Raw genomic sequence first — 26,104 nt, forward strand, 5'->3', positions numbered from 1 at the left:
GCATGTAAAAACTTATGCAAAGGATACGTTTTTTTTCGCCGCATCCGTTGCATAGGTTTTAGAGCCGGATTTAGCCACACTGCTAAAACCGGATGTGTGAAAGCAGTCTTACTTGCTTGCTTTCTCTACCCCTTTGCTACTTCCTATCTACATCTTAAGTAGCCTCGAACTCTCGGCGGAGGAGACACCTATCTTTCTCTACATAGTTGCCTTACCTTTTCTTCTCAGGAATAGATTCGCGCCTTCCACAGAAGGAGAGGTGTACAGTTGATCATAATAAAACTGGTAACATCAGGGTAATGTATGTTTTTCAGAGAAGTTTATTATTGTAAAACTACTCAGTTATATATACTGTATGTGACGCAGGACTGTTCCTGCAGCACCTGTTTGAATGATTTTCTCTTGTCTTTCTCTATTGTGCATTTTTCTAATAAAGAAAGATTATACATAAATTATGGATCACTGATAGTCTATGGATCAGTATGCTGTTCAAGAAAAAAAACAGACAGCACTAGGATGTGACATATGGATGTGTGAATGTTACTGGAACTGTAAGGCTATGCGCGCACGCTACATCTTTGTCTTAACCATAAAGATGCACGTTTTTGGTCTCATAAAAACGCACCTTAGGCATGCATATTGTGCCGCGTTTTACAGCGTCTGTTACAGCGTTTATACCCAGTGTGTTTATTATGTCAAATCTATTGACTGCAAGGGCTCAAAAACGCTGGCAAAAACGCAGAAAGAATTGACATGCTGCATCTTTGTGGTCATCACAAAGACGCAGCCAAAAAAAAGCTGCGCACAAGGCCTAACGTGAATTACAGTTGTGTTTCAAGTGGTGTTCCACTACTATTTTTTGATGACCAATCCTTGAGATAGGTGATCAATATCAGAATGGTGACCTTCCTACCACTGGCACACTTACCAATCATCTGCTACCAGCTCTGGGAGTAACTGGATGTAAATAGTGTATGGATTAGAACTCTGCAGCTTAGGTTGCTTTCACACCTCCGGTTTCTGCAATGCGGCACACTCCGGCACTTTGCAGGAAAATCGCAACCGTTTTTTTTTGCTGCCGGTTGCGATTTTCCTGCATAGACTTTAATTAGTGCCGCATGGCCTTGCGTTCCATCCGGTTTTTACCGCATGCGGCAGATTTAGCCGATGCGGCGGCCGGATGGAACGTTGCCTGGCACGTTTTTTCGTGCGGCAAAAAAAAAACGCATCGCGCCGCATTCGGCCGATGCGGCGCATTTTTCAATGCATGCCTATGGCGGCCGGATGCGGCGCGATGCGGCAATAACCGCATCCGGCCGCCGCATGCGGTTTTTGACACTGCGCATGCTCAGTAGCATGCCGCAAGCGGCAAAAACCGGACGGGCCGCAAAGGAAGAACTTATGCAAAGGATGCGGTGTTTTCACCGCATCCGTTGCATAGCTTCCACAGCCGGATTGAGCCGCAGAGCTCAAGCCGGATGTGTGAAAGCAGCCTAAATCACACTATTTAGGTTTGCAGATCAGCTTTCATTGCTGTCCGCTGCCAGGTACTGAAGATCAACTCCTGAATAGGAGTTGGTGATGAAACTCACACAGCTGATTGGTGAAATGCTGGATCTCAGACTCCCACACCAATCTGATATTGTTAACCTATCCTAAGTAAAAGTCATCAATACATTCGTAGATAAAAACTCGTTTAAGTAATTGGATCGGCCGTCCATTTTGAACATAGTGAAATCTTGCAGCGCTAAACCAAAGTGTCAGTGATCATTGCAAATCGTAGGTAGCTCTAGTAATGTAATCCTCTGATCTGTAACATTGACATGACAGAAGTATGCTTTAATATTGATTTTCTCTAATTTGACAAAACAACATTGTTCATCCTTCCTATACTTCTAGAATTAGTCCTAGAAATAAACAATACATTTATTTAAAGCACCACAAGAAAATCTGCTTCCTAGAACAAGTTACAATCTTTCTGTTCATACCCACGGTCATGGGATCACTACCCTCTCCATGTAGTTCAGTTATTTCACATAGAAACTGTAGAAACATAAGTAATGTCATGTGAAGGTGCAACCAACTTCCTTCCCTCCTTATATTAGTGGCTCTTCTAGAATGGCACATTGCACTGGTACAAAAAAAACACAAATAGGCTATGTTTACACAATGCGTTTTTGCAGCGCTTTTTCCTGCAGGCAAAACCTGCTCTCTTGGCAGTAAAGTATATGAACATAAGACCGGCACTCCAAAACTTGCAGTAATCTTTAGGATTTAATCCATAGAAGCACAGTACAATTGGCAGTAAAGTAGTTGCTTACAAAATGCAGGTTTTGTTGCATTTTTGGGGTGCGGATTTTATGTGTCTATGGTATATATTTAATAAAGTTAGTGTTATTCACTAAAAATGCAGCAAAAACATATGGTTGCGTTTTTTTTGCAGTGTTTCTGCTCCTCCTCATTGCTTTCTATGGTAAAAAAAAAAATATGGTAAAAACATTGAAAGAACGGACATGCTGCGTATTTCAAAAATGCAGCAGTTTTCCAATCAATCAGGAAAATAAAGCAATTGCGTGCATTACCGTATTTTTCGGACTATAAGACGCACCGGACCATAAGACGCACCCTGGTTTTAGAGGAGGAAAATAAAATTTTAAGCAAAAAATGTGGTCATGACACACAGTTATGGGGCGAGGATCTGCTGCTGACACTGTAATGTCACCAAATTCTCTACTTAAGGTACCCCATCCTGGTAATGATCCTCCTGTCTTGTATATTATCCCCATCCTTGTATATATGTCCCCCATCCTGGTATAGCCCTCATCCTGGTATATGGCCCACATCCTGTGGCACACAAAAACATAAACGTTTATACTCACCTCTCCTCATTCCACGCAGCATCGCTCGTCTTCCTGTCTGTGCCAGCAGCAGCAGCGCCGCTGACCTGTTTGGAGCCGTGCGCACAGTGATGATGTCATCACTGTGCGCATCGCTCTCCACACACATCAGCAGGCAGGCAGACAGGATGTCATCGTGATGCTGCAGGGAACGGGGAAAGGTGAGTATACTTATTCACTGCCTCCTTGCTGATGATGATGAAACACGGTGGGCAGTGATTATAGCCACACATGTTCACTCAAGGCTGTAGGAGCCAGGGATGATTACGCGGGCCGGCTGTTTAGTATGCGCACACCCCCCGCCCATCATCCCGCCCATCTCTCAGCACCAGCTTCAGGGCTGAGAGATGATGGGCGTTGAGATGCAGTTCATATGAAATGAGGCTGATGAGCGGGCCCAAGTAGGCACTGCTATAGCCTGCTCCTGCCTCTGATGACCCGCTCCACCACCACCGCACCCCCCTTCCCCGCAGCCATCGAACTACAAGACGCAACCCCCACTTTCCCCAAAAAAATTTGGGGAAAAAGTACGTCTTATAGTCCGAAAAATACGGTAAATTTCTGAAATCTCAAACCATTGCTAATACTAAGAAAAGCAGCTTTAAAATTGCATTAAATATACAGCAAAAAAAATCTACAAAAATGCAATGTGTGAACATGGCCTTAGAATAAAAACAAACAAGGCTAAATATTGCAACACTTGAAAGCATTGCTGCAGCTCTGCATGTTCTTTACAGTGTATATTGCTAATATGTTGAACCTGTAAACAAAAATACTTGTCATTCACATTGGATTTCCAATCCCAACCACCATTATTATCAGAGACAATACTTAGGCCAATACCCACTGAGCAAAATATAATACAGTAGTGCATTAGATACAGCGTTAAGTGGGTTAAGTGCAAATGTGGTACTGTCAGGAACAACCCACCAACTGTATACTGTCCTTATGAGATCAAATAAAACTTCAGTAGTGTTTTTGTTACAGACGCAGAGAGGATCATGAACCCAAAGAATGCAGCGCCATATTAATTAAATAAAAAGCTTGGTTCTTTATATCCAAAAAGCTTGAAGTCTCCTTTAAATCGGTCATACAGACGTTTGATGTCTCTCTTGGATACTTTGGAAAAATAATTTTCCACTTTTGACTGGTTGTATTTTGTGATTCCTGGTGGTATCGCAGGATAAGATACTAGTCTATCGATCCCCGCTTCCCTTAAGATGTAAGGTGCATCCTCCTCCAGAGTCTCATGGTGCCCGATGACATTGTAATTTATCTCACAAGGGGCACAAAGTTCCACATATGTTACCCAGTGGATTATATGGTCTCCAAACTGGAGATCTAGAAACTTGTGGCTTGGGTCGCCCAGGTATCGTACAAAGTCTTGAAATTGCAGTCCACCCCGGGGGGTTTCAGTGTGATATTTCCTGTACTTGCGGATAATGACTGGAGCAATATTGTGCTTGTACCAAGGCTCAAAACGGGGATTGTGCACAAACTTATCTTTATATGCAGAAATTAGTCTCTCAAAGGGATCTCTGACAATAAGAAACTTGAAATATGAATTCAGCCTGAAAACAATAGAAACAATAAAAATATATTATGAAATTATTAAATACAAGTGCAGCAAGGTATATTATGTATTATATAAAATACTATTTCTAGCAGTGCCAGAAGACGTTTGGGTGGATGACCAACAGCCACTGCTGAAACAGTCATTTAGTATAAGGTTACAGAGCTTAATGCCACAGTGATCAGAGCTGAAATGGAAGCAGAAGAGGACATAACTGAGCAAGAGAGGCCCCGACAGTCAGGAGCTCCTTGTGTTGCTGCGACATTGTTAGTGTTACCGGCTGCTACCAGCAGAGGGCAACATCATTCTCATTACAGAATGCAGGAGAATCTGGCATTTCTGGCTCTTCCCTTTCTCCAATGACTGATAAGGCATGTTGGCAGGGGAGTAACCATAGTGTGTGCATGGGTTGCAGTCACACTGGGACACTAGAACCTTGGGTGGCCAAAAGGTCCTGGTGGCACATATTGGAAGACCAATATAATTAGCAAGAACCTGTCATGTTGGATAACTCTGTTTATCTGCAGATATAAGGTTAATCTGCAGGTTACTAAATGGACTGAAATGGATTTTATTCCTCCTGGCAGCCGCCAGCTTTCAGTCATGCAGTGCCATAGTCACAGCTCAGTACAAACTGAGCGACAGCTGAAAGTACTCCCTGACACTGACTGACAGCTCGCTCTGCACTGATGCACTGCAGAGCTGGCTGCCAGTCAAAGTGCTGTCGTATTACAGCTGCCATGCTATGCAAACTGAATGGCATGCCTGTATGACCAAAAGCTAGCAACGACCGGGAGGAATAATGTTAATTTTCTCCAAGGAGCTGTGCTTTCATTATGGCAGCGGGACACCTTTCCAAAGCTATGAGCAGCATACTAACCCTATATCTGCAGATTAATAGTCTTAGCCGACATGACAGGCTCCCTTTAAAGACCTGCCATAATTGTAGGTCTTGTTGGAGATTTTGCATTGCATCAAATTATGCCCGGGCATGTTTGATTACTTATAGCATCTCCCTAGTTGAATAAACCTGCTCTTATAGGGACCACTTTGTCTGAGCTTGTAGTTATATAGGTCAGAATACAGAAAGCACCATAAAAATCACTGTATGTACTACATATTTGGAAAAGTATAATAACACTTGTTAACTAAGCACTGTATGACACAATGTGGACGATATGTGCACGGTTTATTTATAAATCATAGATAGGTAAATACATCTTTGGGGTAGGACAAATACTTTTACAGCCATTGCCAATGTGTGACAGATTTGTAACTCTGCTATCCCAATTTTGTCTCCCAAACATATAACAGGTATGAAGTTGACAAATATCGCTCCTGCTGGAAAAATGTGTTGACTACATGAATAGTAAACTTATCACTAGGAATGAGCGGACCCATGGAAGTTTGTATTCGGCCGGACTTTAGTTAAAAGTTCTGTTCGGGACCCACAAACACAAATAAATCAATGGAGACCTGCATTTCGGTGCTGTAAAATGGCCATAGTTATGGCTAGGGGACTGCAAATGGAAGCAAAATGGGAGTAAGAGAAGGATAATTGCCACGTAAACAAATGTGGATAGGAAGTAAATTGATGTGGGCTTCCGCTTATTTTTGATAACTAGCACAGGTAAAGTAGACAGCTGTGGGCTGCAGCCCTCAGATGTATGCTTTAACTTGGCTGGTTATAAAAAAAAAAAAAAAAAGGGACCCCATACCTTTATTTTTTTTTAATTTAAATTAAATTATTTATATAAATAATTTTAAAAAATGACATGGGGTACCCCATATTTTTGATAACCAGCCAAGGTAAAGCAGACAGCTTGGGGCTGGTATTACCAAGCTTGGAAGGCCCATGGTTTTTGGTCCTTCCCAGCCTAAAAATAGCAGCTTTCAGCCGCCCTTGAAGTGGCGCATCCATTAGATGTACCAATTCTAGGGCTTTTTCCGACTGTTTCCGATTGCCCTGATGTAGTAGAAATTGGGATAATACTTTTGGGGTTTATGGAAGCTGTGAATTAGCAGCTGGCATCAAGCCCAGGGGTTAGTAATGGACAGGCATTTATGAGACACCCCCCATTACTAACCTGGTAAGTGTACAGTAAAAGAAAGAAAAAGAAAAATAACACACAAGTAGGAAAAAAATAGTTTAATTGACTAAAGACTCCCTCACACGCCATCGTTCACTAATTTATTAATTTAAAAAAATCCTTGAAGTCGCAACAAAATGGAATGGTGGAGAAAAAGACTCCCCCCCACATCCCATCATTCACCAATTTATTAATTAAAAATAAATACTCAAAATTTTGATGTAATCCAATAGTGTAATGTCCCATGATGCCCATCGACTCCTATGGAGCCTCGGTCTGAGAAGGAGGCTCCATAGGTCACTGCAGGTCAGTGGCAGACACTGAATTTTTCACGAGTTTGAGAAATTACGTGCCTGCTGCTGACCGTAAGTGACCTATGGAGGGTCATTCACAGAACGAGATTCCACAAGATTTGATGGGGGTTGTGGGTTATAACTACATTGGATTATGTTGGAACTTTGAGGATTTTTTAAATGAATAAATTAATGAACGAATGAGGGATAGTGTGTGTGTGTGTGTGTGTGTGTGTGTGTGTCTTTATTCATATGAATTATTTTTTTCCTGTTTTTTTTTTTTTCTTTCAAACTGTACAATACCGGGTTAGAAATGTCACTGCACCAGTACAATTGGCAAGAGTCAGGCAAAGCGCCAGAACTGGTGCATCTAATGGATGTGACACCTCTTAAGTGGCTGTGTGCTGCTATTTTTAGGTTGGGAAGAGCCAAATAATATCAGCCCTTAGATGTTTGCTTTACACTGGCTGGTTATCAAAAATTAAAAAGGGACCCCACAATGTTTTTTTTAAATACTTTAAAAAAAATGGAGTGGGATCCCCTCTATTTGTGATAACTAGCTAAAGTAAATCAGACAGCTGAGGGCTGCAGCCTGCAGTTGTCTGCTTTACCTGCGCTGGTTGTCAAAATTAGGGGGGACCCCACGTCATTTTAATTTTTCAATTTTTTTTAGTCTAATTTGTTAACAGCATGTACAGGCAGTTTCCCATGCCGAAAAGCTTGCTGTGCTGCAGCCTTTCAACCGTCTTTATTAGCACAAACAGCACCCAAACTCCGGACTTGGACACTGACACGGACCTCCGTGAAAAGTCAGTGTTCGAGTTTCAGCCCCGGACTCCAGGTGTCCGGTACGAGCCCCGAACGTTACCATTCGGGTTCGCTCATCCCTACTTTTTATTAAAAGTGCTTAATGCAACAAATCACTAAGGACACAAAACATTTTTCAGCCTGAAGAATCGCCCCAAAGTGTCATCCTCTAATGTCAGTCTATCAAACTACACACAGATATTACAGGGAGTCAGACTTTCTGGTCAGAAAAGGCAAGGCACTGAATAATAGCAGGAGCAATGAATGCTGGGAAATGAGGGGAAGAAAGCTTCAGGAAAAATGCTGAAGAAGAACGCCCCACCAAATAAGAGTTAATGGCATATTATAAAGTATGAGAATCAAGACAGATCCTGGATATATTAGGCCTGTACGTTCACCAAAAGCAAATCCAACATATTGAGGAAGTTAAAGGGCTTTTACTACAAACAAAGTTAATTTTAATCAACAGATCTTGGAATAATAATTTCCGCAATTGGATGTATTAAAAATGTTCCTATGCTGAGATAATCTTATATACAGTGCCTTGCGAAGGTATTTGGCTCCCTTGAATTTTTCAACCTTTTCCCACATTTCAGGCTTCAATCATAAACATAAAAATTTTAACGTTATGGTGAAAAATCAACAAGTGGGATACAATTGTGAAGTTGAAAGAAATGTATTGCTTATTTTAAAAATTTTTAAAAAATAAATAACTGAAAAGTGGGACGTGCAATATTATTCGTCCCCTTTATTTCCAGTGCAGCAAACTCACTCCAGAAGTTCATTGAGGATCTCTGAATGATCCAATGTTGTCCTAAATGACTGATGATGATACATATAAGACACCTGTGTGTAATCTAGATGCCGTATAAATGCACCTGTTCTGTGATAGTCTCAGTGTTCTGTTTAAAGCGCAGAGAGCATCATGAAGACCAAGGAACACACCAGGCAGGTCCATGATACTGTTGTGGACTGTTGTGTTCTGCAGAGATCTACAGCTGAGGTGGGAGAGTCCATGGGACAACAATCAGTCGTACACTGCACAAATCTGGCCTTTATGGAAGAGTGGTAAGGAGAAAGCCATTTCTCAAAGATATCCATAAAAAGTGTTGTTTAAAGTTTGCCACAAGCCGCCTGGGAGACACACCAAACATGTGGAAGAAGGTGCTCTGGTCAGATGAAACCAAAATCAAAACTATTTGGGCACAATGCCAAACGATATGTTTGGCGTAAAAGCAACACAGATCATCACCCTGAACACACCATCCCCACTGTCAAACATGGTGGTGGCAGCATCAAGGTTTGGGCCTGCTTTTCTTCAGCAGGGACAGGGAAGATGGTTAAAATTGTTGGGAAGATGGATGGAGCCAAATACAGGACCATTCGTAAAGAAAACCTGTTGAAGTCTGCAAAAGACCTGAGACTAGGACGGAGATTTGTCTTCCAACAAGACAATGATCCCAAACATAAAGCAAAATCTTCAATGGAATGGTTCACAAACAAACGTATCCAGGTGTTAGAATGGCCAAGTCAAAGTGCAGACCTGAATCCAATCGAGAATCTGTGGAAAGAGCTGAAAACTGCTGTTCACAAACGCTCTCCATCCAACCTCACTCAGCTTGAGTTTGCAGAAAAAGAATGGGCAAGAATTTCAGTTTCTCGAAGTGCAAAACTGATAGAGACATACCCCAAGCGACTTGCAGCTGTAATCACAGCAAAAGGTGGCGTTATAAAGTATTAACTTAAAGGGGACGAATAATTTTGCACGCCCCAATTTTAAGTTTAAAATAAGCAATAAATTTCATTGAACTTCACAATTGTGTCCCACTTGTTGATCCTTCACCATAACATTAACATTTTTATCTTCACGAGTGTTTGAAGCCTGAAATGTGGGAAAAGGTTGAAACATTCAAGGGGGCTGAATACTTTTTCAAGGCAAGGGTATGTGTCCCTGCTGTGTACTGTGTAATGGTTGTGTCTGACTGTCCAAGAACATGATCTGATCATACTATATCTCCTGGGCAGGGGAGGATGCAAAAAAGTAAACAGGCAGTACAGTATGGGATCACAAAATATTCTTTTTGTGAGGTAAAACATTTCCCTGTCTGTTTTTAAACAATCTTCTACCTCAAAGAAAAAGACAGCTGTGATTGCATGTTGTCAGTTAGTATACTCATTTGCTTCATCCCTTGGTCAGATGTTGTATGCACAGACCGTGGGGTGTAGGGGGGGGGCAGGGGCAAATAACTAATGAGTGTATGCAGTCAACAGTGGCTACAAACTCTGTGTGCACTTAGCCCAAGTAATTCTCTGTTGATATGGAATGCAATTATAATTGGTGTATTGAGGAATTTTTTTTATGCAATTGCTTAAAAGTTAAAAAAGCAACAACTTTTTTTTAAAAACATTTTTGCATTGTGGACACGGCTGTAAACACCTATGCAGTAGCCATACCTCTCCTGTACATCTGCCTTACTATAGGAGGATAGCCTAGGAAGACCATTCTTTTCATGGTCATGAACTACATTTTCTGGGATATCCTCAATCGATGAAAACGCCCCTGCAATAAAATGAAAAAACTTATTTGACAACAATTTTTACAAGAGATCTACAGTATACAGTCATAGACGAAAGTGTTGGCACCCTTGAAATTGTTCCAGATAATACAAAGTATGTCATATTCATTTTATATTCATTTCTTATTGTTTTTACTATTAAACACTATCTTTAATCTCTATAAAATGTGATTTTGGTATGTATTTTGGAGTGTCTTAAACAAATTAATTGGATTTACATTGATTCCAATGGAAATAATTACCTCGGTTTTCATTGGTTTTGGAATTCCCTGAATGTATTCAGACAAATTATCAACGAAAACCGTGGTAGCTCTGTATATTATGTTCAATTTGCCTTTTTTCAATTCATTTGTGTTGTTCCAAAACACGCAAAGGAAATGAACATGTGTATAACAAAATGTGTAATTGCAATAATTTTCTGGGACAAAGTACACTTTTGGCCATGACTGTATATAATTTTTCAGACTATTTCTAGGTAATGGCTAGACTTAAAGGGAACCTGTCATCAGAAATTTAGCTATCCACCTAAAAGTTTCCCCCTCTGCAGCTCCTGGGCTGCATTCTAGCAAGGTTCCTGTAGTTTTTCTTGCCCCTTTTAGCCCAAAATAAACACTTTATAAAGTAGTACCTGCTCGTATGTAAATTTTCTCATTTTTCCATGTGGGCGGTCTGTCTGGTGTCTGTGCCTGTCCTCCTACCGATTTACGCCCCCCCCAGAACGCAGAATTTCAAACCTCAAGACGCCGCCCCTGGGCGCCTGAGGTCCTGCGCATGCGCTCTGCTACCGTAGCGGGACAGTGCACAGCGTGCACGTGTGACCGCTGGTGACGGTATGCGCAGGCACGATGTTATGGGCGGCGCTGTGAGTGTCCTCAGCAAGTGCCGCCCATAACCTCGTGACCGCACTTTCCTCTCTTCCTCCATCGTTCTGCGCCAGCGCTCGCTGGCGCGGTGACCCGACGTCACCTCCTCCCATCTTGCCCTGCAGCAGGAAATAGATGGGAGGAGGTGACGTCGGGTCACCGCGCCAGCGAGCGCTGGCGCAGAACGATGGAGGAAGAGAGGAAAGTGCGGTCACGAGGTTATGGGCGGCACTTGCTGAGGACACTCACAGCGCCGCCCATAACATCGTGCCTGCGCATACCATCACCAGCGGTCACACGTGCACGCTGTGCACTGTCCCGCTACGGTAGCAGAGCGCATGCGCAGGACCTCAGGCGCCCAGGGGCGGCGTCTTGAGGTTTGAAATTCTGCGTTCTGGGGGGGCGTAAATCGGTAGGAGGACAGGCACAGACACCAGACAGACCGCCCACATGGAAAAATGAGAAAATTTACATACGAGCAGGTACTACTTTATAAAGTGTTTATTTTGGGCTAAAAGGGGCAAGAAAAACTACAGGAACCTTGCTAGAATGCAGCCCAGGAGCTGCAGAGGGGGAAACTTTTAGGTGGATAGCTAAATTTCTGATGACAGGTTCCCTTTAAAAAGTGCATTATTTTATTTGATAATTTATCTAAAACATTTCCAGATTGAAATTTCTGCATTAAAAATAGAATGTGTCCTTGAAATCAGCCCAGCTAAACCATATATTATATATATATATATATATATAGCTTTAACAATTAAATCCATTGATATCTCCTCAGACGTAGTCAGCTTGTATCTAGAAGTGCACTGTAATGCCACTTGATCCGTAATCATTGTAAACAATGTTTGTGTTTCTTTTCACTTTCACATCTAGAATACTTCCCTTTATAAGAACTCCGCTAAGGCTGCTTTCACACATCCGTTTTTCGCCGTCAGACACAATCCGGCGAATTGCGGATAAAACAGATCTGGCGTCAGATCCGTTTTATTCCCCATAGACTTGTATTAGCGCCGGATTGTGCCGATTGGCCTTGCGTTGCATGCGGCGTCCGACATGCTGTATAATGGAAGTCTATGGGTGCCGCATCCGTTGTCATCCGGCAAAAAACGCATTCCAGTGATAGATCCGTTTTTTTTTTTAATCTGAGCATGCTCAGATGAGATGTGAATTCATTTCTGGCCTCTCTCTCTCTCTCTCTGTCTGTCGGTCTCTCTCCCTCTCTGTTGATGTCGGTCTCTCTCTCTCTCTCTCTGTCGGTCGGTCTCCCCCTCTCACATACTCACCGATCACCGGCACGGCGCTGCACGGCTGTCACACTGCTCTGGCGGCTTCTCCTCTTTTGAAAATGACGGCCAATCATTATTCCATCTCGTATTCACTGCTTCCCCCACCCACCGGCGCCTATGATTGGTTGCAGTCATACACGCCCCCAGGCTGAGTGACAGCTGTCTCACTGCAACCAATTACAGCCGCCAGTGGGCGGGTCTATATCGTGCAGTACAATAAATTAAAAAAAAAAAAAAAAAAAAAAAAAAAAGTCGTGCGGTCCCCCTCAATTTTGATACCAGCCAAAGTAAAGCCACACGGCTGAAGGCTGGTATTCCAGGATGGGGAGCCCCACGTTATGGGGAGCCCCCCAGTCTAAAAATAGCAGCCAGCAGCCGCCCGGAATTGCCACATCCATTAGATGCAACAGTCCCGGGACTCTACCCGGCTCATCCCGAATTGCCCTGGTGCGATGGCAGTCGGGGTAATAAGGAGTTACTGGCAGCCCATAGTTGCCACTAAGTCATGGGTAAATCATGGCAGGCGTCTATGAGACACCTTCCATGATTAATCTGTAGTGAAAGTAAATAATCACAAACACCAAAAAATCCTTTATTTAAAATAAAAGACAAAAAAAACACCCTCTTTCACCACTTTATTAAAATCCCCAAATACCCCTCCAGGTCTGACGTAATCCACACAAGGTCCCACAATGCTTTCAGCTCTGCTACATCGGAAGCTGACAGAGCGGCCACAGACCATGACCGCTCTCTGTCAGCTACATGGAGCAACTGAAGTGAGTTGCGCTGTCAGCGGTGACGTCTCTCAGGTAGTGCCGGTGTGTGTGCAGTGATGATGGGGGCGGTAGTGCCTGCGTGTGTGCGTTTATGATGGGGGCGGTAGTGCCGGTGTGTATGGTGATGATGGGGGCGGTAGTGCCGGTGTGTGCAGTGATGATGGGCACGGTAGTGCCGGTGTGTGCAGTGATGATGGGGTCCCTCTTTCTCTCTCTCTTTGGCATGACAAAGAAAAAAAAAAACCCAAAAAAAAACGGATCCGTTTTTTTTAACCAGATCCGTCGCATCAGTTTTTACACAATCTGCGACAGATCCGTTGCATCAGGCACAAACCGGATTGTGCCTGATGGCAAAAAGCGGATGTGTGAAACCAGCCTAATCTCTACACCTAGTAAGGAACTGGTCATCGCTCCCTCCATCCTCCCCGCCCATCTTACTTCCTTCTCAGAACTGTTCGTCACCATAAAATCCTGTCTCCAGACACGAACAGCCATCTCATGGCCTCTCCTGCTCCCACCTTGTAACACTCTCTCTGCTTCTCCTCATTGCTTTTGATAGCTCCCCAATACTTGGTCCTCCACACCATATCCCCACAGTAATTTCTAATCACCATCCCAGATCTATCCCAAATTCTTGCAACCTTAGTAACTTGATACCCATTCACATAGCCCCCACTTCCGCTAACAGACGTTCTATGGAATGCTAGCTCTGTCTGCAATAAATTTTACTATATCTATAACCTATTCATCACTAAAACTTTCCTTCCTCAGTATCACTGAAACCCGGCTCACCCCCTCTGACACTACCTCTCCACCTGCACTTTCTTAAGGTTTAGTGCTAGGGTCCCTGCGCTTCTCAGTCTGTGACCTAGTCTTCCAGTACTTACTTACATGCAACCTCTGATCCTTACAAGGTATCCTTCTCTACTCCCCTCTTATCGCCTCTCCCTCAACCACATACAAGATTTCTCCCATGTATCTCCCATAATCTGGAACTCTCTGTCCCAACACATCATAATCTCTTTACCATGGAAATCTTCAGAATGAACCTGAAGCTCCACCTCTTCCAACAAGCCTTCAATTTGCAGTAACCCTCAGTCCACTATAGCGCTGCATGACCAGCTCTACCTTTGCCTACTGTATCCTCACCCATCCCCTGTAGACTGTGAGCCCTCATGGGCAGGGTCATCTCTCCTCCTGTACCTGTCTGTGCCTTGTAATGCTCATGATTATTGAAATTGTCTCTATTATGTATACCCTTTTCACATACAAAGCACCATGAAATAAATGGCGCTATAATGATAAATAACAATTTTTATATATGTTATGTGTTGCTGCATTGTTTTAATTCGTACGAAATTGAGGTCTTAACTACTCGGGTCATGAAAGCACTTCCAGAACCTCTGCCTCCTTAAATTGTTTCACTGCCCAACACTTGCCTCTCTAGCTTGATTGATACCTCATCATCTGTCAGACATCAGGCGCCAAACAAGGAAATCAGACAGTGGGTCATCAATCAAGTTAAAGAAACTGGTACTGGATTGGGAAACACCCTTGGAAGGCATGCCCAAAGCACTTAACGCCTCACTTGCATGAAAGTTAAAATGCTGATTTTTCTAGAAAGCAGCAAAAAAAAAAATAGAGGATATAAAGGTGTTGATGGATTTAGCTTTCAAAGACCTACATGCCTATATATGTGAGGGAAGGGTGGGGAGGGGGGAGGGTTCTTGTTGCCAGATTCCATTTAAAAGGTAATCTGTCAGAAGATTTTTGCTATGTGACCTGAGAAAGCATGAAATAGGAGTGAAAGCCCAAATTTCAGCGATGTGTCACTTATCAAGCTGTGTGCTCTTTACTTGTAATTATCGTTTTAGCACCAGGAGCTTATGATTGCTTGGACTACATCAGCTACACCGGCCCATAAGTGCTAGTCCAACCGCACCCCCTCCTCTGATAAGCAACTCACTGTCAATAGACTATGTACATAAAGGAGCCTGATGTAGGTGGGGTTAGCTTTTTCAGCTCTACTTCATACTACATCTAAGAACTCAGATTGTGCCACAACTGCTGGAACCAGTAAACTAAGTGATACCATTATGCTGCACTCAATGCATGCCATATTACACAGCCTTTCAGCTTATAGGAAAACATAGATCAACATTATGGTAGTATTAAATAGTATACAGATTAGTCTACAGTCCATAGTATGGGGAAGTAAAGGTTTAGCAAACTAACGGAAGTGAGAAGTGGAAAATGAAAGTTGTAATTTAGTTGCTACGGGTAGTTGCTCCAATTTGCCTTAGGCTAGGTTCACATTTCCGTCAATTTGTATCAGTCACAATCTGCGGCTCTGGTAAACAACGGAATCCGTTAGGCGGATTCCGTTGTTCCCATATACTTGTATGAGCGGCGGATTGTGACTGATAACTCTGCATCCTCCGCCCGACTGATCAGTCGTGGAACGACTGACTGTCGGGCGGCAGGAACGCAGCATGTAGCATTTTTTGAGCAGCGGAATCGTTTTGATCCCTCTGCGCATGCTCTCTCTTGTTGGCGAAACGATCAGCTGATCGCCCGGCAGCCAGCTTCTGTGAGCGATCAGCTGATCACCCGGAGGCCGGCTTCTGATCGCTCTCATTAGCTGGCCGCCGGGAGATCATCTGTTCGCTCTCAAAAGCCGGCGGCCGGCTATTGTGAACGATCAGCTGATCGCTCTCTCATCCGTTGCACAACGCATCAGTCACAAGCGTCAAGCAACGCATGTGACTGATGCAAAATAGCGGAAATGTGAACCTAGCCTTACAGTAGTTGTGATAAATTGCACTGGTTCTTCTCAGCTGCAATTTTTTTCACCTCGAAGGCATTGACGATTGATAATCTAGAGAGGTAATCAGCATACAATTGATACCATTTTTACTGCTGTAAACTTTATGCAGTGGTGATAATAATTGAATATACTGGTATTAGAGGAATATTGAAAAAAAAATAACTAAATTTAAATTGTGTTAAACTTACCATTTAAAACAATGAGAACCTTTTTCCACTGGGTATTTCCGACTTTAGGGGTCTGACAAAACAAGATTTTGTGCTTGTCAGAGACAAATATTCGATCCAACACAAACTTGGAAACAAAGGAATGTGAGAGGTTCCTGAGTAATTCATTTCTGCATACACTTCTGAGTAGTTCCAGTCGTTCCTTGTGGATGAGATCGATGAGGGTAATATTTTTCAATGTTTCCACTGTCGGCTGAAAAAAATAAATACACATCTCAAAAAATTACCATTTCGGGGCTACTTACACATTCAGATTTCAAACTTATCAATGTTATTTTATATGAGACATACAGTATATCACAAAAATGAGTACACCTCTAACATCTTTGTAAACATTTTATCTTTTCCTGGGACAACACTGAAGTTATGAAACTTTCACACATTGTAAAGTAGAGTACAACTTGTATAACCGTGTAAATTTGGTGTGCCCTCTAACTCAACACGCAGCCATTAATATCTAACCAGCCTGCAACAAGAGTGAGTATACCCCTAAGTGAAAATGGTCAGATTGTGCCCAAAGTGTCAACCTTTTTTGTGGCCATTGCATCAAATTAGTCTGCATGGCTGTTGTCCCAGAAGGAAGCCTCTTCTAAACATGATGCACAAGAAAGCCAACAGTTTGTTGAAGACAAGCTAAGGATATAGATCACTGGAATCATATCATATGGAAACATAGATACATTTATTTGGTTTGGATGGTGTCAAGCGTGTGTGGTGGCAACCAGGTTAGGAGTACAAAAACAAGTGGGTCTTACCTACAATCAAGCATGGTGATGGGACTGTCATGATTTGGGGCTGCATGAGTGCTGCCAGCTGTGGGGTGCTTCAGTTCACTGAGGGAACCTTGAATGACAACATATATTGTGACATACTGAAGCAGAGTATAACCCACTCCATTCGGAAACTGGGCCAAGGGCAGTATTCCAACATGATAATGAGCCCAAACACACCACAAAGACAACCACTTTCTTGCTAAAGAAGCTGAGAGTAAAAGGTGCAGGACTGGCCAAGCAAGTGTCCAGACCTAAACCCTATTAAGCTTCTGTTGGGCATTCTCAAATGGATGGTGAAGGAGAGCAAAGTCTCTAACACCGACCAGGTCTGTGATGTCGTCATGGAGGAGTGGAAGAGGATCCCAGTGGCTCCTGTGAAACTCTAGTGAACGCCTGCCCAAGTGTGTGCAGGTTTGCGATCCACTGCAGGGCCTCCTGCTCGGCGTCTGGGGAGTATGGGAGGGTGTCCACTGTCTATAATGAAGTGTCCTGCAGTATCTGTAACTTTTTTAGCTGCACGGACACTTCATTATTGAACTGCAACTAGGGCTTATTTTCGAGGGAGGGCTTATATTTAATCCTTGCTCTGAAAATGCTGAAAATCCCTGCTAGGGCTTATCTTTGGGGGAGGTCTTATTTTTGGAAAAACACGATATTAATTTCAAAATCCCTGATGACAAAAGTGAGTACACCACTAAGTGAAAATGGCCAAATTGTAGCCATATTTTGTATGGCCACCATTATTTTCAAGCACTTGGGCAGGCTATCATCTCCAGAGGACAGGAATCGATAGCAAAACCCGACCCACATATTAGCTATTCGGCAGCTGCTGCCAATCAAAAAGCTACATTGCCTTGCGAAAGTATTCGGTTCCCTTGAAATAGTCAACCTTTTCCCACATTTCAGGCTTCAAACATGAAGATAAAAATTTTAATGTTATGGTGAAGAATCAACAACAAGTGGGACACAATTGTGAAGTTGAACGAAATTTATTGCTTATTTTAAACTTTTTTAAAAAATAGATAATTGAAAAGTGGGGCGTGCAATATTATTCGTCCTCTTTACTTTCAGTGCAGCAAACTCACTCCAGAAGTTCATTGAGGATCTCTGAATGATCCAATGTTGTCCTAAATGACTGATGATGATAAATATAAGTCAAGCCACATATGTGTGATGAAGTCTCCGTATAAATGCAACTGCTCTGTGATAGTCTCAGTGTTCTGTTTAAAGCGCAAATAGCATCATGAAGACCAAGGAACACAACAGGCAGGCACGTGATACTGTTGTGGAGACGTTTAAAGTCAGATTTGGTTACAAAAAGATTTCCAAAACTTTAAACATCCCAAAGAGCACTGTGCAACGATTACCGTATTTTTCGCTTTTATTCACTCTTGTTCCCCCAAATTTTGGGGGAAAGTAGGGGGTGCGTCTTATAATCCGAATATACGGGAGGGGGGGGTATATTATATATATATATATATATATATATATATATATATATATATATATATATATATATATATATATATACACAGACACACACACACACGCGCGCAGACCAGTGGAAGTGCAGGCCGCTCTGGAGCGGTGCTGGGGGCTGCTGGGGGAGCTGGTGGGGGCAGGTTGAAGCTGTGGGCGGCAGCGTTTGATCTCCTGCTCCCGCTCATATAATATACACAGCCGCTGTCCATCAGCGTGGTGCTGAAACTGCATCTCGCTGATGGGCTGGGAGAGCTACACATATTATATCTGCCTGTGCTTACCTTTGATCGCACATGCCCCTCTCTGTGTGTTAGATATGGCCCCCATGCTGCTGCCCATAGTAAAATAATAAACTCTTTACTCACCTCATCCTTCGTGTCTGCCTGTCTCCCTCCTGCCGCTGTGATCAGGCACGCAGAGATATCTCTCTGCTGTCCCCATCACATGACCGGCACTAGAACCAGGAAGTAGGAAGTGCAGGAGACAGGAGGAGCTCAACCTCGAGGAGGGAGACACGAGACAGGACAGTGCTGCAGAAGGTAAGGAAAGAGTTTATTTTACTAAAAGCAGCAACATGGGGGCGATATCTAACAGAGGGTGATGTGTGCCAGCCACAGTGGGCCTGTGTGCCAGCCACAGTGGGCCTGTGTGCCGGCCACAGTGGGCCTGTGCGCCGGCCACAGTGGGCCGTGCGCCGGCCACAGTGGGCCGTGCGCCGGCCACAGTGGGCCGTGCGCCGGCCACAGTGGGCCGTGCGCCGGCCACAGTGGGCCGTGCGCCGGCCACAGTGGGCCGTGCGCCGGCCACAGTGGGCTGTGTGCAGCAATAGGGGGCCTGTGTGCCAGCCACAGGGGGCCGTGTGCAGCATTAGTGGGCCGAGTGCCAGCCAGAGTGGGCCTGTGTGCCAGCCAGAGTGGGCCTGTGTGCCAGCCATAGAGGATGTGTGCCAGCCATAGGGGAAATGTGGCATCACTGGGGGACGTGTTCAATAAAAGGTGGCCATATCCACATTAAGGGGGCTAATTTTAGGATGAGGGGGCTATGAGGGACATATACCCTATATTATTTGTTAGACGGACACTGGCATTATAAGACGGACCCCATTTATTAAAAAATTCTCTATTCCTTGACCAAATTTGGGGGTGCGTCTTATAATCAGGTGCGTCTTATAAAGCGAAAAATACGGTATATTGAAATGGAAGGAGTATCATACCACTGTAAATCTACCAAGACACGGTCGTCCATGCAAACTTTCATCTCAAACAAGAAGACTGATCAGAGATGCAGCCAAGAGGCCCAGGATCACTCTGGATGAACTGCAGAGATCTACAGCTGAGGTGAGAGAGTCTGTCCATAGGACAACAATCAGTCGTACACTGCACAAATCTGGCCGTTATGGTAGAGTGGCAAGAAGAAAGCCATTTCTCAAAGATATCCATAAAAAGTGTTGTTTAAAGTTTGCCACAAGTCACCTGGGAGACACCAAACATGTGGAAGAAGGTGCTCTGTTCAGATGAAACCAAAATCAAACTATTTGGGCACAGTGCCAAAGGATATGTTTGGTGTAAAAGCAACACAGCTCATCAACCTGAACACACCATCCCCACTGTCAAACATGGTGGTGGCAGCATCATGGTTTGGGCCTGGTTTTCTTCAGCAGGCATAGGGAAGATGGTTAAAAGTGATGGGAAGATGGATGGAGCCAAATACAGGACCATTCTTGAAGAAAACGTGTTGGAGTCTGCAAAAGACCTGAGACTGGGACAAAGATTTGTCTTCCAACAAGACAATGATCCCAAACATAAAAGCAAAATCTACAATGGAATGGTTCACAAATAAACATATCCAGGTGTTAGAATGGCCAAGTCAAAGTCCAAACCTGAATCCAATCGAGAATCTGTGGAAAGAGCTGAAAACTGCTGTTCACAAACGTTCTCCATCTAACCTCACTCAGCTCGAGCTATTTGCAAAGGAAGAATGGGTAAGAATTTCAGTCTCTCGATGTGCAAAACTGATAGACACATACCCCAAGCGACTTGCAGCTGTAATCGCAGCAAAAGGTGGCGCTACAAAGTATTAACTTAACGGGGACAAATAATATGGCACGCCCCACTTTACAGTTATTTTTTAAAAAAAGTTTAAAATAAGCAATAAATTTCGTTCAACTTCACAATTGTGTCCCACTTGTTGTTGATTCTTCACCATAACATTAAAATTTTTATCTTTATGTTTGAAGCCTGAAATGTGGGAAAAGGTTAAAAAATTCAAGGGAGCCGAATACTTTCGCAAGGCACTGTATATATTTCTGTAACTTTACTTGCCTGTATTTCAAAAACTATACATCCAATCTGAAAACTAAAGGTATGTATAGAATCAGCAGGATAGTGCCTTAGTTTATATAGGAAAATCCTGGTGATTGGTTCGCTTTAAGTGTGAAGACGCAGGTTTCAAGAGTTTGAAATTATCTCTGGTTAAAGAGTAAGGTTTTTTATTTTTTTTTACAGGTGTCCTTGCTAAAACAGGTTTTGTTTTTACACCTGCCTTTGTGGATTCAGATTTTTCTTTGAAACTTACTGATCATGAATTCACTATTAACTGCTGCCACCACCTCGGATGCTGGTTTTAGGCTCAGTGCGCATGATCAGAAGTCCCCAGATTTTCAGTCATGCGCACTATGAAACGGGTATACGCATCCCAGCTTCAAACTCATGTAGTGCGCATGACAGGAAGTCCAGAGACTTCTGATCATACGCACTGAGCCGAAATCCAGCGGTGGCAGCAGAGAGGCGAGATCGACCATGCCTCTAACAATGCACATTCATTAGCATGTTGGCACGCCCACAGGAGTGTGCTTACATTCTAAGGGGTACAACGACTAGCCAAGGAAAATAACACTCTTGCAACAAGTCCCTGGCCTCATTAGCATATCATAAAGGATCTTTAGCAATACTTTTTCTAAAGATCCCTTTATCTATGGTACTATAGGCTGGGATTGATAGGCAGGGATTAGCAATATGCACCCAGATCTGCTCTTGGTTCTGGGTGCATACAGGACCTGACAGGTTCCGTTTAGTTCTCTCTTCAGAGAGAGAAGCCTTGAAAGGGTATATTCAAAAATATCGCAATTGTAAATATAAATTAGCCCACTAAAAAAAACACTCCTACCCCACAAGTTTAATATAGGTACAGTAAATCTGCCTTATAATTAAGACTGGTAGAAAAACTTGTGCCCAATTTAAAAATCCAGAAGGCCTCTCTTTTCAACAAGAAGTTGTTCCCAGGTAGTCCTGGCATGTGAACATTTCATATCAATTGATTGCGTTTGCTGTGTTTTCATTACACTGTATATAGAACTGACATCTTCTTATCATATGTTGAGTACCTTTCAAACTGATTTGTGTTCGGAGGTGAGGCTTTTCCTTGGTGACATGCTGCCCACTTTCTGAAGGGATCTATTCTCCAAGTCGCCGATCTGTATCAGGAGATGTTGTTATCGGGCATCGTGCCAGACATTGACGTCTTCACAAGGATTTTTTAACTTTTATGACATCTTATCTGAAAGGATTTACTACACGACAATTGTTCCAAGTAGATGACCTGTATCCTTAGACCTTTAGACGTTTTCCCTGGCGTCATGTCTGGCAACAATTTCTTATTGTTATTGTTTTCTGCATCATATATTCAGTGACTACTTTTTCCTCTTATTTAATTCTCTATTGTAGGTACAGGGTGTTGTTTTTGTTTTATTTTGTGCAATAGGCTTTTCATCATGAATATTTATCGAAGTTTTTGTTTATCTGTCCATTCATTTATGGTTGGACATTTAGAGACAGATATTATGACCTAGGTTATTATTTTGCGTCTTTTTCAGATTTCATGTCTCTTCTGTTTCTGTGTGAACATTTGTTAATTCATGCTCATGAAGGGTCAATTGCATGTTTCCTCAGTGAGAGGTTTCTGCCCCACCCTTACTCACAAGAGGGTTATGTATGTATGTATGTATGTATGTATGTATGTATGTATGTATGTATGCATATTATATATATATATATATATATATATATATATATATATATATATATATATATATATATATATATATATATATATATATATATATATATATATATGTATATATTATAGACCCACCCAAGTTTGTTGTTTTATTTTATATGCATCTTTATCATGATTATGAGCTGACTGTTGCTTGAAATGCGTCAGTTAGCCATGCCTTGATATTGCATAATTTAATTTTTTTAATTAAAATAGTTTTTTCAATCTACTGCAGATGCTGGACCAATTGCTCTAAACCTTCAGGTTTAGGGTACTCCTAATCTGTATAGGGACCTATGGTTAGCATCTCCCCTGGCTTGTTCTTCCCTGTGTGAGCAAAGGGCTCAGCCGTAACACTAAATTGCCGAGAGAAGTAACAAGAGTTAGGGTAAGTTCACACACTGCGTTTTTTTGATGCTGCGTTTGTGCGTTTTTTGCCACAAAAAACGCACATAAATGCACCCGCGGCAAAAACGCATGCGTTTTTATCGCATATTGGTGCTTTTTTTGCTGCGTTTTTTTTATCAGTGAACAATGCCATTAAAGATTGCTGGAAAAAAAAAAAAAAAGGTCTGATGTCATTTCCTTCTTCAATATGTTCTTCATTCTCCACTAGTGTATGCAAAAGAGCAGACAGCTGCAAAACTACAAGGCTCAGCATGCTCTATTCAGGACTGTATGCTGGAGGGAGAGGCAGGGGGAGCAGAACTACAAGGCTCAGCATCCTCCATCCAGGACTGTATGCTGGAGTTTTTTGCCCCCCAAAAAAATTACGTGGGCTTCGCCCAATTTTTGTGTCCAGCCAGTTACAACTAGGCAGCTGGGGATTGGAATCCGCAGTGCAGAGTGCCCAAGCTTTCTGTGCACCCCTGCTGCGAATTGCAGTCCGCAGCCGTCCCATAAAATGGCGCTTTCATAGAAGCGCCATCTTCTGGCGCTATATCCAACTCTTCCAGCTGCCCTGATGCCGGGTGGCTCGCTGGGTAATGATGGGGTTAGGGCTAGCTGTATATTATCAGCTGGCTCGAAGCCCGAAATTCATGGTGTCACGCCAATATTAGACATGGCCACCATGAATTTCTAGTAAAGATAAAAAAAAAAAACACAACACACAGAAAAATATTTTTATTAGACATAAAACACAACACCATTAATGACTCCATCTTTATTGAAATAAAGAACCACCCTCCACAGTAATCCAAGGGTCAAGGGTCCCCCGCCGTCCAATCCGGATCCAATATCATCTGAACGGCATGCTGTGTTTAAGAGCCCAGGCCGCTGTGTAGAGCGTAAAAATGACTTTATAATACTTACCCAACTATTGCTGCGGTGGAGTTGGGTCATATGGGCGTCTCCGTTTTCCGGTGCAGGCGCCTACTCTTTCAGCCATCTTTGTCCTCTTTCTGAAGCCTGTGTGCATGACGCGTCCTATGTCATACACACTTGCCGGTCCCGCGCAGACGCACTACAATACTTTGATCTGCCCTGCTCAAAGCAGATCAAAGTGCGCCTGCGCAGGACCTTAATGCCAGCGAGTGTGTATGACGTAGGACGCGTCATGCACACAGGCTTCAGAAAGAGGACGAAGATGGCTGAAAGAGTAGGCGCCTGCACCAGACAACGGAGACGCTTTTTCGTGCTCCCATGTTATATATCATAATCTATAATTTTTCTACCAATTATGGAAGCTAATAATACCATGGCAAAATGATGGAACAATGGCGATGATTTTTTTCAACATGAATAATCGGAGCAGACTACATAAAGAATTACAACTTGTGCCAGATGGACCCAAAGATTTAAAAGTTAATATGGAATCATTGGAGAAACACATCCATTCTCGTTTAAAGATCTGGTGGGATTGCCAAATCCTGCAAAATTATACTTGGAAAGATCTGATTCCACATGGTTTATGCCTATGAAAAAAAATCTACAACTGAATCTGGAGATGTTTTTTCTAAAAAAAAAAAAAAAATGGGAATCCATTCTCTCAACTTGCTCCCTTAACTCCTTTACGACCATAGGATTTAACGGTACGTTCTATTTTAACGTGACTTAACAACCAAGGGCCGTAATGGTACATCAAAAAATTGCGGGGGCACGGGGGGCTGTGTTCCCACAATCGGTGACTCGGCTTACCCAACACCTGAGCCTCTGCTCCCGCAACCAGGGATGGTGCCTGCGTCATTCCTTGCTGCTTAACCCCCTAATTGCCACGATCAATACAAATCGCGATACTTATGGGATTGGGAGAGGAATCGCGCTCCCTCACCTCTCTGATCGGGACCCCTGAGATGTAATTGCGAGGGCCCGATCGTTGTCATGACGACTTCTGGGTCACCTGACTACTGGGAGCCTACGGAGAGCCAGTGTGATCATGCCTTCAGCATGATCACATGGATTCTCTCACTGCAGCTCTGACAGCTGCGATGTCCTGCAGTGATAGAGCACTGCAGAACATTGCAACTGCGATCAGAGCACTGTGGGGTGCTATCGCATAAGAGGGCTAAGTGAAAAAGTTAAAAAAGTTAAAAAAAAAGTAAAAATATTTAAAAAAAATAATCAGAAAATAAAGAACAAAACCTAATAAATTACAATAAATATATATTTGAGTAATTATTTTTTTTTAAAAAAAAAAAAAAGTACACATATTTGGTAAAAAGTACACATATTTGGTATTGCTGCGTCTGTAATAACTGAAGCTATAAAACGGTCACACTAGTTAACCCCTTCAGTGAACACAGTATAAAAAAATAAAAAAGTAGCAAAAACTATGTCTTTTCAACATACAGCTGGCAAAAAAGTGGAATAAAATGCGATCAAAAAGTCATTTATAAATCAAAATGGTACCGCTGAAAACATCATCTTGTCATATAGCTCCATCAGCCAAAAAAATAAAAAAGTTATAGCTGTCACAATGCAAAAACTTTTTTTTTCTTCCTATAAAATTGTTTTTATGGTGCAAAAGTGGCGAAACAAAAAAAAAAAAAAACAACAAAACTATATAAATATGGTATTGCTATAATTGTACCGACCTGAAGAATAAAGCTCTTATCACTTTTACGGCACGGTGAATGGCATAAAAAAAACAAAGAAAAACTATTCAAGAGTTGCTGTTTCTTTTTGATTCTGCCTCACAAAAAGTGGAATAGAAAGCAATCAAAAAATTATATGAATAAAAATGGTGCCAATAAAAACTCCAACTCATCCCGTACAAAACAAGCCCTCACATGACTCACATGCTGAAAAATATAAAACCTATAGCCTTCAAAATCCTGTGATTCAAAAAGCCTTTATTTTGTAAAAATTGTTTTTAAGTGTGATAGTCGCCAAACCTAAAAAAAAACAAAAAAAACCAACAAAACTATATAAACCTGGTATCACTGTAATCATACTGAACATGGGAATAAAGCCACCTAATCACCGGTACCACAAGGTGAACAGCGTACAAAAATAAATAAAGCCAATTCTTCAACTGCTGAGTTAATTCTGTCTGTAAAAGATTGCGGGGTATAGCGCAGCTCATATTTATCCTGGGCTCTACGCTGAACGCTTGCACCGGGATTATGTGTAAG

The 26,104-nt window shown here is 42.5% G+C and overlaps 1 protein-coding gene across 1 annotated transcript in view; it reads right to left on the reverse strand.

The window, feature by feature from the left end:
- Positions 1-340: 340 nt before the first annotated feature.
- Positions 341-26,104, reverse strand: part of CHST10 (carbohydrate sulfotransferase 10) — a 54,612-nt gene continuing 28,848 nt past the window's right edge. Inside the window, exons 4-6 of the mRNA XM_075336457.1 lie at positions 16,183-16,414; positions 10,115-10,220; positions 341-4,468 (exon numbers count right to left, since the gene is read on the reverse strand). Of these exons, the coding sequence (XP_075192572.1) occupies positions 3,925-4,468; positions 10,115-10,220; positions 16,183-16,414 (882 nt within the window). The 3' untranslated portion in view covers positions 341-3,924. The remainder of the gene's footprint in view (positions 4,469-10,114; positions 10,221-16,182; positions 16,415-26,104) is intronic.

The sequence above is a fragment of the Anomaloglossus baeobatrachus genome, chromosome 2 (genome assembly GCF_048569485.1).
Source record: "Anomaloglossus baeobatrachus isolate aAnoBae1 chromosome 2, aAnoBae1.hap1, whole genome shotgun sequence".
Taxonomy (NCBI): Eukaryota; Metazoa; Chordata; class Amphibia; order Anura; family Aromobatidae; genus Anomaloglossus; species Anomaloglossus baeobatrachus.